Consider the following 19,187-nt stretch of genomic DNA (forward strand, 5'->3'; position numbering starts at 1 on the left):
GTGTGCTGCTGATCAGTGAGATCTGGATTTGGTCCTGGGTTGACAGCGGGCGATCGCTCTCCCTGTGGTTTGACTAGCTGACCAATAAGGGAGGCAGACGAAGGACGCGGTTCAAGCAGAGGATGGGATGATAAGCAGGAAGGAAAGGAATAAGGAGGGGTTTTAATTGAGAGTAGGAAAGAAAGAGAGGGTAAATATAGAAGGGATTAAGCATTGTGGCACTTAACAGTAATGACTGTGCTCTTATTTAACCCTTTCCAAGTAACTCCTCTGCCTGTCTGTCCTGTGTATCTGTCTCTGTGTGTCTGTCTGTGTGACTCTGCTGGCTCTAAACCTCTAACCTGCGGCAAAGTCGGCACAATACTCGAAATAAACCGCTTTTTTTCTAAATCCTTCTCTCATTTTTGTTTCAATCTTCAACTGAAACGTGTGGAGAGGCAAACCTGGCTCACACCAACATGAAGTATAGAACCAAGGATCATCTCAGTAGTAAAGGCTTTGCCCCAGCTGGCAAAGGGGGGAAGGGCAGCAAAAACTGAAGTGCCAGCAGCTGGACTGAAATGCATATAGAGCAAAATGTCTGAAAAATGCAGCACAACAAGCCTCTGGGAGAGAATGAATGAGTGCCATTCAGCCTGATCCCAGCAATGACTGACTGCACCCTTACCAAGGGATTACACTGAGAAGAACATTACCACACACTTGTAAGAGGATTGTAACACACGTAGAAGAAGACACTACTCCTATCACTACAGCACACTCACAATAAGAGAAGAACTGTCAATACCTCCTCCAAAACAGCCGTCATTTCCTTCATTTTTCTTTTCCTCCACCCATTTTTCCATCCCTCCTTCCAACCCCTTCATCCCCTCTGCAGAAGCCTTGGAGGATCCATCCAGTGCCGGTGTAGTGGCAGGCGCAGTGATCGGCTCCCTTCTGGCTCTGCTATTGGTTGTTGCGCTCATTGCCGTCCTCCTGACCCGCAGCCGCCGGCAGCAGAGGCGCGGGTACCCCAGCAGTGGGGACTCCATTGCAACAGGCAGCGGTGGAAGCAATGGCGGAGACTATGGCAACAAAGCCCGTCTGCTCTTCAGCAACTCCGGTAACAACAGCAGCAAGAATGGGACTGGCACAAACAACAACGGGCCCATCTACACGTATCGGGAGGGCTGCGATGCCACGGGAACTCTAACAGAAAAGGCCAACGACTACCACCATCATCATCTCCACCACGCCTCAACCGGCAACGCTCCTACTGCCCATGACATCCTTCTTAGCAGTGAGATGGATGAAGCTGAGAGGAGGAAGTTTGACCTCGATGACAGCATGGAGGAAGAAGAGGAGCGATACGACAGATTTGGAGGAGCGGGCGGAGGCGGAAACATTCTGCCTCCAGCCTATCACGTCCACCGAGGCCACGCTGGCGAAGAAATGGATGTGTACCTGGACGACGACATGGAGTCTCAGAGAGACGGCTCTGTTATTTCCCGGACTGCCATTTACGTCTGAGGAAGAAGGGGACGGATGGAAACGGCAAAGGCTGAAGATAAGGAAAGGAGATGTGGTGGAGGAAGTGGTGCATCCGAGCCAGCCCCTTTCACCTCTAAACAAATCAGCATCACCTCCATTAGCTAGACACCTGCCTGCTTATCATTCAACCTGATTAAAGATCTGCCATCAGTTATATCCTCTCAGCCTGACAGTGACCGTATACTTTGATAAAAGGTGGATTTAGCGAAAAATAATAAAAGGTTGTTGTTAGGCTGATAAAGGAAGACTTGCAGTGGAAATAGTGCACTGTGGCTGAATATGTGACTGTGTTTAACTGTGTCATGGAGAAGATTGGATTCAGTGTCACGGGAATAAAAAAATACTGCCAAGAGCAAAAAAAGCTACAGTAACTCTGACACAATGCTGCTTATTGCTACGTTCTTGTTTCTTCAGCTTTGCTGTGTGATTATGTGCTGAGTGACTAAACTGTTTGTATTTTATACCTTACCAGAAAATGTAATCAGCAAAATCTGAAGCACCATAATCACTTAAGAAAAAATCACCACTATCCAAAACTCGCCTTTCTGCTTCAAAAGAAAATAAAAATCGTCATCACGTTGAACTCTGTGTTAAACTGTCCGAAAGGCTTCTGTGGATCTTGCTGACGCGATGGAGATGCCAGCTCTTCTGACTTCACTCGAGGCATTTCGAAACTTGAAAAGGCCAAACTTGTTTCTGTTAATCCCAGAGACGACTTTGTTTGGGCTTACTGTGACTCCGGGTTCCCGCTGCACCCCGCGACACCACATGGTTTCCTGATGGGTGCCGCTGAAGCGAGAGCCACCAAACTGAGTAACATAACAGACTTAACAGTATGTGCTAATGTGTGGCTGGCTGTGGTGTTAATGATGTGCATCATCTATATATTGGGCGCCGTTTCACGATAGCACAGTTGTTGTTATTGTTGTTGTTGTTGTTCTAGTTGTTGTTGTTACTGTTGTGTAATGGTGTTGATCTCGCTAAGGAAAAGATGCACCGACACACTCGGGGGTTTCACACAGTTCCACATTGGATCGGTAATGACTCATTTAATGAATTTAAAAAAGATTATTTGTTTCCGACTCAACTTTTTCCCTTTCCAGTTTAGTTTTCTCCGTGTTATCGCCATCTTTATTTCCCCCCTTTTCTATCCACGCCATCTCGTTCTGTTCCACATGAATTCTAAGCGATTTGTATATTGTCCTTTCACTCTGTCCCACACACATTACATCTCTCCCTCTCATTCTGGGCTTTCTTTATTTACATAATGGGCGGCTTAGACTGCCGCAATGACTGTGTGCAGGGAGAAGGGGATAACTTGTATTTATATTCCTATCTGGGTCGCATTCAATGAGGCAAAATATTCACCGGCTTTGTTGGGGGCTGCTGTATTTCATGTATTCATTTTCCATGTCCCGCCGAATGTTCTTACGCCATGTAGCGGATTATTCCGTGTTCGGAGCTCTGATTGGACAGAAAGACACAGTCCAAGATATATTTCAAGAGAGGATGTGAAAACATTCAAAATTAAATCCTAAACTCTCAAGCCTTTGTTTCTTGTCCACTGCAGAAGTACAGGTAGTGGTACATGTCTGGTTAAAATAAGTGACCCATCTGTTGACGGGGCGCAGACGTTTCACTTTTCCGGAAGATAATAGTGCCGGGGAATTTCTTGAACGTGCAAATATGCATTGGAAAAGGTTACATATTTTCATGATTTTTGTTTGACTTTGTTTTATTAAGGTACTTCTCTGAACTGTTGGTAGAATGGATTTTTTCCAACACATTTGTTAAGACATAACAAGAATTGGAAACTGACACTGAGCTCATATATTGTTGGAACATTTTTGCCTTATTGATTCAAAGGTTTTTCCTGCTCATATTTTTATTGTTAGACATCCAAATGGTCTTTTGTGTGTATGTGTGTGTTTTTTTTAATTAAGTCTTGAATCACTTGTCTTTATTATGCCAAACTGCTTGCGATGGCACAATTGGAAGATCTGGGCAGGGAAATCTTACAGCTCAGACAGACGTCTTTTGAGATGCAACGACAGCCAACAAGGACACAGTTAAAGCGTAATAGAGGAGTGGTGCCTAGATGCTTCAGCAGCTGAACTGAGCACATCTTCTGCTTTTCAAGCTCCCTGTGCTACATCACAAACACGCACTGTATTACTATAGATGTGCTGTGTTTGATTCGGGTGGTGTTTGTTTTGCAGCTGAGAGTACAGTCAGTAAATCCAGAAATGAAAAACAGTTTGGTATTAACAGTCATTTACACTATAGAGTATTTTAGAAATATTTATGAAAAAAGGGAATCTTTAAGGAATGTGATTATAGTTAATCACGGAGCAGTCAGTACATTTAGAGCGGGGACCGTTTATAGAAAGTTATTTTTCAAATTTACATTGTAAATCTATCGTATTTCATTATGATTATTTTTTATGTCTAAGTGCTTTGTAAGAGTATTTTGTCATGAATAACGAAGACATTATTGCCCAACATGGAATATCTGTGGGTTGTAGATCTGAACATGGACTTGTTTGTGAAATGAAAGCAGAGATATTTAAAAGTCAAAACCTTATTGATTTTTTTTGGTGTGTGTATGTGTGCGTGTGTTTTTAAGAAGACTGTATCAGCTCTACTCCCACCCAAGTCCTGAGCAGGTCCCTTGTTGTTGATTGTTGTTGAACATTATGCGCTGTGCAATCTGTTGTTCTGTAATTGAGACAGTCCTATCTGCTATGTTACAAAGCATTTCAGTGCAGACATTTCATGAAGCCTCACAGTGTGTTTTGACAAGTTGCCAATTAATCTCAGAAGCAGCCATGGTGTTCTTTTGGTTGTCACATGTACTACATGTAGTAGGACTTGTTTATTGTATCCCTGGAGAGAAGTTTGGGTTTAAGTATTTAAGTGTATTTTCTACTCCGTCGGGTGCATGCATGCTCCAAGGTCCTTACTTTTAAACTCTGGAACTCCAAAATATGAAAAAGTCATTTTCTGATTGTCATGCTTCAGATACACTGTATCGTCTAATGTATCTTATTCAGTACTAAGAGATATTTTTTTAATGCATTTCTGTATTTTCCAAGTGAAAATAAGCCCCTCCTCCTCCTTTTTTACTGTATAATGTGTTAATGATTTTCACCCTGAAAATGAAACTTTTTTTGGAGGCACTCGCTTTCATCCCCCTCCAGCATATTTACCCTCAATTTGGCCAATGCATGCCTCGACGCATCTTTTCTCTTAGGGGTTCTCACAGCGCCATAATTTTAAACAGTTGACTGTGATCACAACTTTGCGCCTAATTAGTCCCGGAGTCTTGTACCATGGATGCACCCTTAGTGAGAAAACTCATCATCATTCATAACTTTTGTTTTTGCACAACCCATTTTCAATAAAAGAAAATCTTTCTGAGATAATTCCCTGTGGAAAAACTGGTAATTAATTAAGCAGAGCTGTCTTATTAGACTATAAATATCAGACTCTCACAACTCTTTTAGGGTTTTCTTAGAACTCAGCACATTTCACAGCACAATGTAGTGCAGTGCACCTGCTCTGGATATTTAGCCTCTTTAACAGACGGGCCACAGGACCCACAGGTTTTGCGATTTTAAGGAGCAGTACGCTCTATGTGTTACAACAGTGTCCTTTAAGTTCATACTTTTGCACATTGTTACATCTGCTTACACAGCATGTAATACTTTTGCTTGCCATGCAGCACAATGCCCCATTTAAAGCTGGCATTAATGTGGGATTTGTATCTGGATAATGGCTTTCAATCCACAGACCTCTGGATTTAGACCTTTTATTTAAACATATTCTAACAGTTTTGATTCTAACTGCATGTGCATGCAAAGAAGTGAGGAAAATGTGACTAAAATGACACTTTTGTAAACTGTTACTGATCAAGGGACATTGTGCATTAGAAAGACATTTAATTATACAGTAATCACTTTTTGTGCAGACTTATTAACCAAACCTAAGCTTGCAGGAAGAGGCAAGATTACATCCTTAGGTAACATGCTTAATTACTTTCCTCAACTCCTCTCTTCATACCTTAGCCACCTTAGATGCAAGCAAAGAAGACAAGGAAGAGACCAGAGGAGAGACGAGTTGAGGCATTTGGCATATATTGAAACTGGACAAACTAGCTTCATTTTAAAGGTTTATATCAGTTAAATAAGACAACTTACAAAAACAAAAGAAACATGGTTTGTGTTTTCCAGCTCCATGTTGCACCTGTTTTTATACATCACAGTTAAAAAGACTTTCACAAAAGATACACCCGTGCATCTTATCTGGCATCTTCTCCTGTAAGCCTTCTCACTTCTTAAGATTCATTTCTGGAACCTGCACAATACACAGGCAGGGGGAAAAAAGGCAGGCGAACAGGAACAAAATGAAGAAATGAGAAAAGACCATTGCATTTTCACCTGGAAGATTTGCAATCGCAGTTCAAGTCAGACAACCTCCAAAAATGTCAGTTCTAATAATGCATTCTGTTTGATTTCGCACCTTCCAATACTAGGTGCTTTTCCATCATCCAGATACACATCAAAATTTTATACAGGATGCAAAAAGTTTTGTAGCGTCCCTCAAGAACATCTGCTTATAGAAACTTAACAAGAAGAAGAAAAAAAATCACACATCGAAATTCTGTTTTCAGATTTACTGTATATGATTTAAAAATATGCTAATATGACTTTTTTATATTAAGTGAATCGGACTACTCTTGGCCTTTCCAGTGAGTTGGAAATGGGGCCATACTTGTTACAAATGTCCTCTTCTGAGCTTTTGTTTGCCACCCTGACTCACATGGTGCGTGCTCTGGGAGGTTGTGGTCCTGAATGCAACCCCTGTAAAGTCTCGTCCTTGCTGCTGTGTGTGCGACACACAAGCTAAGCAAAGCACACTGTAACAGGTCACTTGGCTCTGTCGGAGGGAAAGAGACTGGAACGAAGGGAGGGGAGGATCGAGAATGAGGGTGGTAGCTCAATGCTCCGCCTGGGGAATGCCAAATAGGCCTGGAGTGAGGAGAGAGAAAGGAGGACTTTTTCTTCTCAGATCAGAGAAACTGAGAGTCAGAAAAGACGAGACAGAACAGCAACTGAAACCTCAGCTCCTGCAGAGAGGATGAGAAGACATCTCCAGGTTTTTTTTGTAAACCACCTGAGACCAGAAACATTTGAAACACTGTCATTTATTCACCATCAAGCCTGGAATTAGAGATGGGCAGATTTGTTGGTTGTGGAGCCCAATTGGTTGGCTGCAGCACAAAGATGGTAATGTGTGTGAAAGGAATAAGAGATTGGCAAGATGGAATTTACAGCTCTGACAATGAAAGCTTGAGGTGCGTAGGAAGTCTCTAAGGAGTCTTTCTGAGTACTATGCCACCTCTCCACTTGGCGATTGGCAGCTTCCACCCAACAACAACTGACAGTCCTTTTCAACCCGGCCAATTAGTGAAAAAAGCCTGTCCTGTTTAGCTTTCTTCAGCGCAGTCTATCTGCGACAGATCTTTTTAATTGTAAAGAAATGTTCAGCAGTCCTCCAGAGACCCTTGTGCAGGGGCGGAATTGTATATATTCTCCTTTTTCATATTCCATCTCTCTTTGCTTCTGCTTTAGCACCCAGTACAAGCTGTTCCTGGCATGTTTAATTCAGTAGAAGGCATAAAAGTGTTCTGCATTATCTTTCTCTGCTTTGGTTTAAAGGAAGAGGAAGACGGCAAGACAGAAAGAGAAGGAGAGGGAAGGGGATAGAGGGGAAGAGAGTAAAGCGAGAAGAAGAAGAGGCCTATTAGTTATTGAGCTTGGCTTTTCTTGTTAATCCAGTTAAAGCCGAGCCTCTGCCGGGCCAGCTGAGACTTCAGCAGATGTGGATAAAGTTTCTTCCTCCCAACACTGGTTAGAGGAGATCTCATTGTGCTCTGTAACCAATTTACTTAACGCAGCACTGTCCTGCTTTCCTGCTTCTCCGGATACCTTCCTCTTCTCCCACAGTGCTGCTCTTGCAGTGTTCTGTGCTATACTTAGGGATGTAATTCGTCATGGCTTTTTTTTTCATCCAGGTTATTTCAGGTTCTGGAGATGTGCACTCATATGAATGGCTATTCATATCAAATGAAAGCTTTTCACTTGTGTTTTTGCATGCGGGAAATCTTCAATAGATTGAGATGAATCACTTCACGTATTTCTCTCATTTTTTCACACACACAGCCCCGCAAGATGAGTTGAAGTGCTCATTCAAGAAACTCTGCATTTTTCCTTTTGTATCCATGTTGTTTTTTGTGGTCTCCAACTAGTTTTGAAAGTGACTCGACTCAACACAATCTCAAACACACATATATTTAGATACATTGTTTAGAGTTTGCTGAACTTTTCCACAATATTTTGGGCACCTCTTGACCTCAGCAAAAATAACTCCAATTCAGAATCGCTGCTGTATAAGATATCTTTGCACATGTTCTTCTGCACATCATCTGCTGCAGATTAATTTTAAACATTTGGCTTCATTGGTAAAGCTTTTTTTTCACTGCTTATTCATTTCCTAACATTCCTGTTTGCTAATGTTTTTGTTGAAAATATTGGGAGAATCAAAAGAGTACATTTGCAAGCCATTAAACCAAACCAGTGATCTGAAAAATGTTAAAAACAGGAGTTGTTCAGCTACACTCCTGAGTTACACACTTACTTTCCACAGTTAAAAATGGTTTTGGCCTTTTTTCTTGTCTGTTTTCTTGTCTCATCAGAGTTAATAGCAGAACTAGTACTTTAACTGTCAAGTTTCCTTGACAGTGGACAAATGTTTTTTTTGTCCTTGTCTCTCCTCAAGACATCATGGCTTCACAAAGCTCTTCAGCTTAAGTACTGCTCTGCATTCCTTCTTCTCATCAGGGTAAAGAGTTATCTTCTATTCAATGATTTTCAACAAAAAAAAGAAAAGAAAGAAATCTCAATACACTAAAGATTCAGGGAGCGTTTCTTTAATGAACTGGATCAAAATAGACCCTTGTGTTGCAAGAGAGCCAACTCTTTCACTTGATTTAGAATGAACATGGCAATGTATCAACTGCTAAACCTTTTCTTTGATGGTGACCTTTACATTGATGTTCAGACAAAGAGAACTCTGTAAGCTTTTTATCCATTGCCCTAATAAAGCCATTTTTAATCATTCATCTTTTCGGTGAAAAATATTCAAGCTTTTATTTCCCCCTGCCCTAATGACCCTTATAATCTCTTTGCTTTGCTTTGCTTTGAATCAAAAGCCTCTCTGATGTTTCAACTTGTGTGGAAAACAGTTCTGATTTTATGTTGTGCCAACCAAAAAACATCATGCCCAAAGCGCTGACATCACTTTGCTAGTTTTTGATGTAAAGCAGCCTTTAACTCCTTGTGAACCTAAATATATCTTTGGATTTCTCATTAATCCTAAATGCAAAATTGATGCTAAGGGATGAATCTCTCAGATCTTCGAATGACTCAGTATCGTGCTTTTAAAGGCTCCAAGCACTGTGATTTGGCAACTGCACAAATGAGAAGCGTTTAACCAAAACATCCTCAAAACCCAAAATGTGCTCCAACTGAGATTTTACATTCTGGATTTCAGCATCCTATTGGCAGTTTAAGATTTCATGATCTGCTGGTTACAGGTTTTCTCCATCTGTCTGCAGAGATGCATTCTCTAATGGTGAAATCACTATGTGGTTGTGGTTTGCCAACCCAATATATTTCTACAAATATTTAGCTTGAAAACGATCTAATGAAAAATAAAGATGAATGCTTTAACTTTACTGTGGGCACGCCAACATGCTCAGCATTTAAATTGCTTTCAACAAGGCAAAGTTGTTGGTTCCAAATACACAGGTCTGCATATTTTGGAAACTGCTTATCTAGTGGTATTTTCACACACAACCGTCTCTAGAGTTTGCAGGGAATGGTCCAAAAAAAGGCGAACTACCCAGTAAACAGCCCGGCTGATGTCAGAGGAGAATGGCCAGACTGCTTTGAGCTATAAGGAAAGCAACAAAAACTGAAGTACATGACTACTTGTTACAACCAAGCCATGCAGAAAAACTCATCTTAATGCACAACATGTTAACCCTTGATGGAAATTTCACAATAGAAGATGGACAACTTTGCCAGGTCTGGTAAGTCGAATGGATTTCTGCTTCAACATTCAGACAGTAGGGTCAGAATTTGGCACAAACATCTTGAAAGCAAGGATCCAGCCTGACATATATCAGCAATTCAGGCTGCTGATTGTGGTGTAATGGTGGGGAATATTTTTTTGGGTTTATATTTTACCCCTGAGTACCAAATGAATATTGCTTAAACACAACAGTCTACCTTAGAATTGTTGCTGACCATTTCTGTCCCTTTATGGCCACAAAGTGTTCATCTTTTGATGGCTAAATCCAGCAGGATAACATACCATAATGCAACGCTCAAATCATCTCAAATTGGTTTCTTGTGCATTACAATGAGTTCACTGTAACTCAAATAGCCTCCAAAGTCATCAGATCTCAATCCAATAGTGCACATTTGGACGTGGCATGGATGTGAAAATCTGCAGCAGCTGCTTTATACTATCATGCTAATGTAGACAAAAATCTGAGGAATATTTCAAGCACCTTGAAATTTTAGGCATCATGACCAGGAAGATTTAAGGTAGGTCAGGATTGCTTGGTCAGGGTCATGGTTTTATTTTAGTGGGTTTCACTCTGTTTTAGATTGTAGTTGGTTTCGCAATTTTTTTCTTGGTTTCATAATGGGGTTTTGGATCAACTGGTCAATGACACATCCTGGTTAAAACTATGATTACAAATTATTTCTGCTATGGGTTATTTTTTAGATTATTACGTTTTAATAAAATACTTTTTTTTCCCCAAGTGACTGCCCCAAACATATACTGGGACTCATCCAGAAGAAGCTGGTATATCTTTATAAGAGATCTATTTGATGGATCTCTGCCTCTCATTCATGATAGAATCCCAATTCACTGTTGGGAAGCATTTTTTTAAACTCTAATGCAGTTTGGCAGGAAATGCTTCAGGAAGTGCGCTAGACCTACAATCACAACATAAAGAAGTGATCAGAGACACTGAGAAATGAGAAGCCTTGAACCTAATATACAGTATAGAGCACTTTAATGCAGCATATGTAGTTTTAAATGTGTGTTTCCTGATTTGAAGATCAAACAGATAAGAACAAAAGAGGTGAAATCAAAGCAAACTCCCTGTTTGAACTTTAAGTTTAAAAATGTTCCTTCAGCTCATCGGTTGGTCTCAATAACCAGTGGTGTTACAGGTGATTTTGTGAACAACTACATAACAAAGTGCTTCTCACCAGTTCAATAGGTGCTGATAAGGCAGAAGATTCTACAGCAAAGATGTTTCCATATCAAGCCAGGAACAGGGAAAGCACTGAAATAACAGTAATAAATGGAGCAGATACAATTGGACTCTTGCACTGAGAGTGCTTGGCCTCTAGATATGAAGGCGATAAAAAGGTGTGCTGCTGTTAATTGTGATTTACGTTTTAAATGGGATCACAGAGTCATTGCTGGAAAAGAAGCAAGCAGAGCAGAAAAGTTGATTCTGAACACCTGCAATGCTTCACTCACAGTAAACAAACGGATTTGATCAGATATTGCAGAAGTTGACTTTCAGAATATTAGCTCTCAAGAAGTGATGTTTTGGAGGGGGTAAAATAATTTAGTCAGAACTTAATTTGATCGTGTTTTCCAAAGGTGTGACTGGAAGGATATATAAATGTTTTAGTAGTAAAGTTGTTACTTGCCTTAAGATTCCTTAATATTGGCTGAAATCTCATAAATAAGCCTTTTAGATTTGATTTTCTATATAAAATATGGCACTAAATAAAATATACCCCAAAAGTGAGTCAGTCTGTGTACTTCTAGCTGCCCAGGATCAGCACGGAGTCCTGAGTATAGATTTGTTTTCGCTTATAACAGGTTTGAAATTATTTCACTGGAGTTTTCATTACAGGAGCAGAAACATGTGAGCTTCTCCTCACATCTGACTGCACAGAGCCAAATAAGTTTTACAGGTTTTGAAACCTGACGCCAGAACCTTAACTTGTTTACTTATTATTGACAGCATACACATCATATAGAAAACAGTTCTATATTCTTAAAGGATGATTGATCTTTTATTTGTTGCCATGTTATTGTTTGAGACAAGAAGAAACCCTTAAAATGTAATCTTTTCTGAACAACATGTTTTTAACAGAATTCTCATTAATCCCATTTAAAGTGCATGCAACACATTTCAGTGACATTTTTAATTCCTTTAACAAATAGAACTACATGGAAGCCAGTGATGTTATCGCTCCCCATGGGTGAGATTTCTTTTTTCCCTTTACTTGGAGTAGAGTATTTTTTCCTTTTCATTGAATAGAAGACTACAGCTCTTATAAACTTGTATTTTATATATATATATATATATATATATATATATATATATACACACACACACAATATATATGTACAGTGAAAAGGCTTGTTGTGTTGGACGGCAGCCTGGCTTGCATCTTCCCTGCTTCTTTGGGAGTGAAAGACCACAGGGCATGAAGGAAAAGCTTGACCCTTAACAGATTTAATATGAAGCCTGTCAAAGAATTCTTTTGCCTCTTTGACAGAATAAAAAAACTGAAGGAAATATTAAGGGTTTATTTATAATGATCGAGGGGTTCATTCGCAAACACCATCGGAGATGTGCTTGATGCTGCACATGTGACTGAATTCGACATCAAAACACCCCAGCTGAAAGTGCAAGGCTTTTACAATTAGTCAGAGTATCTCTCTGCTTGAGACCAGTCCCTCTAAACTGCGGCACAGAAGTCAGAAGTGAGTGGAAAAAAATAGCCATGTTTTCTCTCTCTCTCTTTCTACCGTCAAAAGAAACACATTTACCAGGGTTTTAGCTCCTTTATTATTTGTCATGTGTCAAGCTGGGCCATTTTCCAGTAATCTTCTTTATGTGACAACAAATGGATGAAAAACATGTTCCTTTTTTCAATTCCTATTTAAGGCCACAAGAGGCTAAGGTGCATCACTACCTCAATTTGGAGTAAAAGCATTTTTTTGTTTCGGCTTTCTTTCAGCTCAGCATTATTGATCTGAAACTAATTAAGAGCGTGACGTCAATAATGACGTCTTCTTCCACAAAAGCAACTGCAAACCACTGGACACAGTTTAAATCAACAGAATCTAAAGATTAGTCACACAAATGCGAGTCACTAAAGTTAATTACCATCTGTAGTGATTCAGAGAACAATTTACATTAGTTAACTCCGTAGTCAGTGTCACAAAACATGCAGGGGAAAAAACTCTCTCTACATAAACCAAACTCACTTTTAGCAACAAGAAAGACATCACTGCAAAGGTAAATAACACAAAACATATAGTGTTTGTGCATTGCATTTAAGAGTTTATTAAGAAATTAAAAGTCATTAAAACAAAAGACATGAAATCTTTTTTGCCTGAAAGCACTTTAAACACAGTGCACTTTATTGCCCTGTGGCCAAAATGTATATCATATTTAATTAGAGTTTTTTGCATCAAACAAATAAAGCTTTTCTTCCCCCAATCTTTTCCCGGATGAGAAAAAAACCATGTTTGTTGGGCAAAAAACAACAAATAGTATATTGGGGTTTTTTTCATTTGGGAACCCTTTTTTTTTACACGTTTCACAAATGGAAAATGGGGAACTTGGAAACATTATCCTGGCAAATTTCTTTTTTCATATGTTCTTAAATCATAAACACAGGAAATAAAACTTGCTGATTTCATTTCGACTTTGATAACAGAGCACCGTAATTATTTTTCTTGTATTAACCGCACAGGGCTGTCATCATTTTGCCACAACTTTCTTGGTCTTATTTAAAATAAAAGAATAAGTGTTTCTGAGGAAATGACATGAAATGACAAATTTATCTCATTTTGGACAAACTCCTGAATTGCTACTAATATGCATTTCTTAGCACTCCGATAACCTGCAACCAAGGTGTCTTTGTCACTGTTCAGCACACGTTTTCTGCATCCTTATATTTTATGCAATAAGATATTCTCTTTTTTCCCAACATGACCAAACAGTTTACTACATGCCTATCACACCAAAATATAACAATTTCTTACTGAAGATGATTGGAATTCCTAAGATCCATCAGCATCCTCACCTTTTTTCCCACCTCCACACACATCAACCTACTTTCCCTGCAGATGTGCTTTGGAAAGAAACAGTTATATTTGTGCATGTAGCGGGCTGTTATGTTGTAAACTGTCTGCATGTCCCTGGGAAGATTAAGATTATTTTATTGCATTAAATAGTGCTGATCATATCAGTTGATTGTGCCAGTCTGGTGAACAAACTGTCACCTGGCTCAAGCAGGCTCTCCTCCACCCTGTTCTTTTTTATAAAGTGCTTTACAAACCCAAACATTATGGCTAACAGCTGGATTTTCCCCTGTGAGTGCAGCTAACTGAACATGAGGAGCCACTTCCTGCAAAAGAGGCAGAGATTGAAAGTGGACAGTCCCAACCAGCCATGTGACACCATGGTCAGTGCTGACAGAAGATGGCACTAAACATGTGTTTCAAACTTCGAATTCGAGCACTGATTTCTTAAATCCAGCTTCGCAGACAGTGTTACATCTACGTCAGGTTTTCAGAGTAGGGCTTATTGGTGTATATCAGCCTTTATTTGTGTAGACTTCATGTCCCTCTGCAAAGTTATAAAATCATGAAATTTAGGTTTTTGGAGCGACTGGCCAACTCTGCAAGTTTGAGGGTTCCAGGGCTGCTGGATCTTCAGTGCAAAAGTCTATTTACTTCCAGTACTGAGCATTTTTTGTTATTAGCTGTCTACGAAAACGAAAGGTCACATTCCTGAAGAAATCCTACATTTTTATCGGTTCCCTCAACAAACTCTGAATGAATTTTTGGAAACAAGTTGGAAATCCACAGAGTTAGTAAAGAAAAAATATAGTAGTGGTCTTATTTTCTCATGAAAACAAATGTCAGTGCTTATTAATTTACCTGAAAAGATCGGACTAAACCATTATGACCTCGTCAAAAGGTTTGTTTGAAGCTACAACCCACATTTTTGGTTTTATACAAGAAAATAATTAAAAATCAATGCCAAGTTAGCTGTCTCAGTTCCAGTCTTATGTATTGCAACTGTTCAGAAAAAATTAAAACTTTCAGATTTGTAGTAAGGATCAACCTTAAATCTGAAGATAAGTGTAGTTTGGCCCGGAAAATAGGGAGACTGCCGGGCAGATAACGGATTCCCACTCCAGCCACGTTCACACTTTTAACAGTGTCACATATATTTTCATCAATGAGTGTGAACCGAGAGATCTGAGAACTCTCCATCTCACAGAAAGTCAACAACAGTCAATGCCAAGAGTGAAGTCCACTCCAAGTTAGCTGTCTCTTCTTATCTCCAAGAAATCAACTTTCTTGTGTGTAGTTAGCCACTTTCATATTATATATATATTAATTAATAAATGTGATCTGAGAACTCTCCAGCTCAGACAGTGAACCAGTTGGTCTCAAGTGATCAGCGAGAATAATCACTGGTTTGCACTTTCGATTCTATGACTTGGAGTTTCACTGTGACAAATGGCTGACTGCAGTCAACCTGCTGTATGTTTCACTTACAGTGTGGTTTCATGGCTGCTGTGTGTTTGCATCAATGTGCAAATGAAACTGGTGGAAGTTCCAAGTGTTGATTAGCGAGACAGTTAAGGAGGAGAACTAAAACTTACTACGCTGTGTTTCACTGCAAAATTAGAAGTGTTTGCATTAGAGTGCTTTGTGGTTTAGACTGTGTGCATTAATTAGTGCCTTAGTATGTGTTGGTGTGTGTATATGTGGACTGTATGTAGTTATGCGGCAAAGGTGCAAGGATGTTTTGTATAAGGAAGCAAGCTCACTTCCTTACTGCAGGAAGCAAATTTGACAGCTGAGTAATTGTGTGTGTGTGTGTGTGTGTGTGTGTGTGTGTGTGTGTGTGTGTGTGTGTGTGCGTGTGCATCTGTGTGTAGGCTGAGAATGACACCACAAATTTTATTTGCTTTTCTTCAAAGAAAGAACTTGACAGCAGAGTGGGTTTTATTGTGAGCATAATCTGCAGATGTGTTTTCACTCTATGTATTTTTCACCTCAGAGTTACTGCTGACATGATGCAGCAGCAGCAATTAGCATAATTTCATGCACACATATATATCATGTTTGTATCTGTTCATCACACCTCCAGTTATTTCATGCAACATAAATTAGAGAGCGAAGAGACAGAAAACCGGAGGAAAGAAAACTACATATACACAAATTAGCACAATAAACTGTTTAAAAAAAGCTTGATGTCACTGCAGCAGATAGATTACAATTTGTTTTCACTTTATCTTACTTGTTCAGATGGCTTTAAATAACTAAAGTTGAACAGAAAAGTGTTTGTGTGGGTCTGTGTGTGTGTGTGTGTGTTATTCTGTTTTGAGCCAAACTTTATCTGTGGTCAAAAACCGAAGATTTTAATTTTAAAGTTCTGCATAGATGCAAATGTTTTGCATCATAGTTTTTTGGTTCTTTATGTTTAAGTTTTTAACCTTTTTTTAGGTCTGTTACTATACCAGGTAACCATCTCACTGGTATTTTAAGTCTGTTTTCAAGAGCGATTTGGTAAAGTAGGCACAGTTGGTATGAGTATAACAACATTATATATAATATAATAAATATTACTGTCACACTACAGTACAGATGGGAGGAAACAGGATTTACAGCTCTTATATTAAAGCAAAATTTCATTTCCATTTTAATTTGGGAGCAAAAACACTAACCAATAAAACTAATTTTGCCATCCTTTAAAATTGACTTAAATGCCCTCGTAATAACCTACTCTCGCAATTACAGGTCATTCTGCAGAATATTTCAAGAAAAAAAATATAAAGCAGCATATTTAAAAGTTTGTTTGTTTGCTTGCTTTTCTTCTAATTTTACCCTGACCTCAGGATAAAGAGAGAACACATGGGGTACTCATTTGGGACTTTTACACAGACTGGAGTGAAGCAACCCAACGAGAGATTTATGTATAGAAACCAGTCAACTGGAAATGCTGCAGACACACAGAAATGGTCACTTTACAGCTAAGATTCAAAGTGATTAAATAATTTCTGTTGAGATTTAATTTGTTTACCACGTTTTTGACCTAGTAGGAAAAATTTCAAAGTTGTACAAAATCTCACGATTTCATTATTAGTTACTTCATTTCGACTCCAATTTGCAAAATGTTAAATTATTTACTAACCATGATTTCAGAAACTGGCAAAACCTGATGAAATCTGCTGAAAACTCTTTTCATATTAATCCCTAAATCTGTAATTGTTATTGTTAAACATGCTGCTATAATCTGAAGTCTGATGATGTTCGTTCATGTGCTTTTTCTGTGTAGAGTTTTTACAGTTTTTAAATGAGTCTTTAATTAGTGTTTTAATAACTTACAGTGTTACAAAAATTGCTTTAAGGCCTTTTCTCTCTGCTAAGATGATTTTGCTCCTTTGATTTTCATTTATAGGTTGTACTTATAGTGACTCAATGACTAAATCGTGAACATTTCAGAAACACGTCCTTTTATATAGAACAATGTTATCAGTCATTTTGGCAGTCACTGATAAAAGAAAGGAACTTCTCTCGGCGACCTTATATTTACCTGTATTTAACGCCATATTACTGTAAGCTGAGTTAAATTAAACAGGCTCTTTTCTAGAGACTTCTCAGCTCACTTATACTGTAAAAATGTTATTTATACATTTCTGTTACAAGATGATGCAGGCTCTCTCTAGGTGACAAACTGTTTCTCAATAAAATAATGTGATAAAAAAAATCATTTGAGATGTGACAATATTAAATATTGAGTTATAACAGCAGATGTCGTGCGGCTGGTAAAGCACTGCTCTTCGAGTTTGCAGCCTCTATCCGTGATTAAATTCTGGCTCTATAAAGCTTCAGTCTGCACCAAGCGCCATCTCCTCAAGATGTTTTATGTTTACTATGGAGTGAATACAATGCAAACCTAACTTGAACGCACTGCCAGCAGTATCAGGTGCCGTAAACCAGCCACAGACTTCAGCTTGAAATGTAATTTGCAAGCGTGTCAGTGGATGCTGGCATTTCACCCAGAGTTAAAACGAGATGGAGTGCAAAGTACTGTATCTAGCTTTGTGGTGGGTGCAGTCACACAGATGGTTTCTGGAATATTAACAACATAATGGATAGCAGGTTCTTTATTTATCAGTGCAACTTTAAAGGTCAGTGCATGTCAACTTTAAGCTGAACATAGATTGCATAAATAGATGAGAGAAAGCCTCTGAAGGTAATATAAGTGATAGGCCTGTGGTGTATATTTGAATTTCACTCCTTGCGCTGTTGGTGATACGCGTTAGCTTTGTGTCACAGTTATTAAAAAGCAAAAGAGGTTTATATGAAAGTCTTCCATCAAGACAAATCGTCCCACCTTATACCTGAGAGTATATTTCTAGAAATCCACAGGAAAGGAGCCGTACCATGAGGGGTAGAGTGTGATTGACTGAATCAGGCCCGTGTGCACAAATGCTTTTCTGTATCTGAATTGTATCCAGTGTAGACAAAGTATGTTTTCTTTTGCAGTCAATGGTAAGAGGCCAAGAGGCTTACTTAGGCAAAAGTCTTGGCCCAAGTACGACCTTTGCAGAATATAATGGAAGTGGAAAAAAAGGAAATGTAGCTTTATAATATCGACTGAAAGCTGCATTTCTACCAAGTTTTTCACTTTCACATAGTATAAAATATTGCATCAGTTGACACAGTACATGTTAGTCCCACAAGAACTGTGTGACTCATAAAAATCTGCTAATCTATGCATCAATACTGAAACCCAAAGATAATTACCAAACAGCACAGCAGCTGGAAATACAGTTTTAAAAGTTAATTGGATTTAAAAAGAAAAAAAAAACAAAGTAGAATGCATGAGCACACAGACTATAGCATGAAAACAAACATTTATTTTTATGCTTTTTTAAATTTTCTTTGGTATTTAGGAAAACAGCATTCACATAAAACATGTTTGTTATTAAAAAAAAAAGATGAATCTGCAATCTGTGCCACAAAGTGGGGAAAACACAGGAAGTAAATCTCCAATAAGATACCACAGGAAACTAATCTTCACAGTAAAACAGGAACTGAAATTGAATTAATTAAATAAGGGGGAATGATGAAGGGCAATGTTACAAAGAGAGAGACACAACAAAGGGGAAGCAAGTAAAACTAATGCAAGAAAACAATGAAATTTAACCTTGAAAGTGAAGCTGGACGTAAACAATAAGGGACACTGGAGACTAACCTAGCCATGATAACGGACAGTAAGGCAGAAAACAGATAGGGAGAGGCTGGGGAGGCTAGAATAACAAATAAAATCCAAACAAAAACCAGAATTCTACTCAATAATTCATAAGAACAAGAAACAGAAACATCTTCAAACCCTGGAATAACGCAAAAACCTAACCAGAAACTCCTATCTACTAAACTAATGACCAATCCCAATGACCAGAGCATTTTAACACGGTTCCCCATCATTTTCCCATTTATTTCTCCAA

The 19,187-nt window shown here is 38.8% G+C and overlaps 1 protein-coding gene across 3 annotated transcripts in view; it reads left to right on the forward strand.

Moving 5' to 3' along the window:
• The window catches only part of pvrl2l (PVR cell adhesion molecule related 2 like), a 376,118-nt gene that overhangs the window by 211,604 nt on the left and 145,327 nt on the right, over positions 1–19,187 (forward strand). Inside the window, exon 7 of one of the 3 annotated variants that reach the window (XM_085395489.1) lies at positions 878–8,713. The exons of the other annotated variants lie outside the window; for them this stretch is intronic. Coding sequence (XP_085251615.1) covers positions 878–1,509 — 632 coding nt within the window. The 3' untranslated portion in view covers positions 1,510–8,713. Of the gene's footprint in view, positions 1–877; positions 8,714–19,187 lie in introns of those variants that run through there. 3 annotated transcript variants of the gene reach the window in all.

Source organism: Rhamphochromis longiceps, linkage group LG22, assembly GCF_057381845.1.
Source record: "Rhamphochromis longiceps isolate RC_006_pf linkage group LG22, R_longiceps_female_GT1.1, whole genome shotgun sequence".
Lineage (NCBI taxonomy): Eukaryota > Metazoa > Chordata > Actinopteri > Cichliformes > Cichlidae > Rhamphochromis > Rhamphochromis longiceps.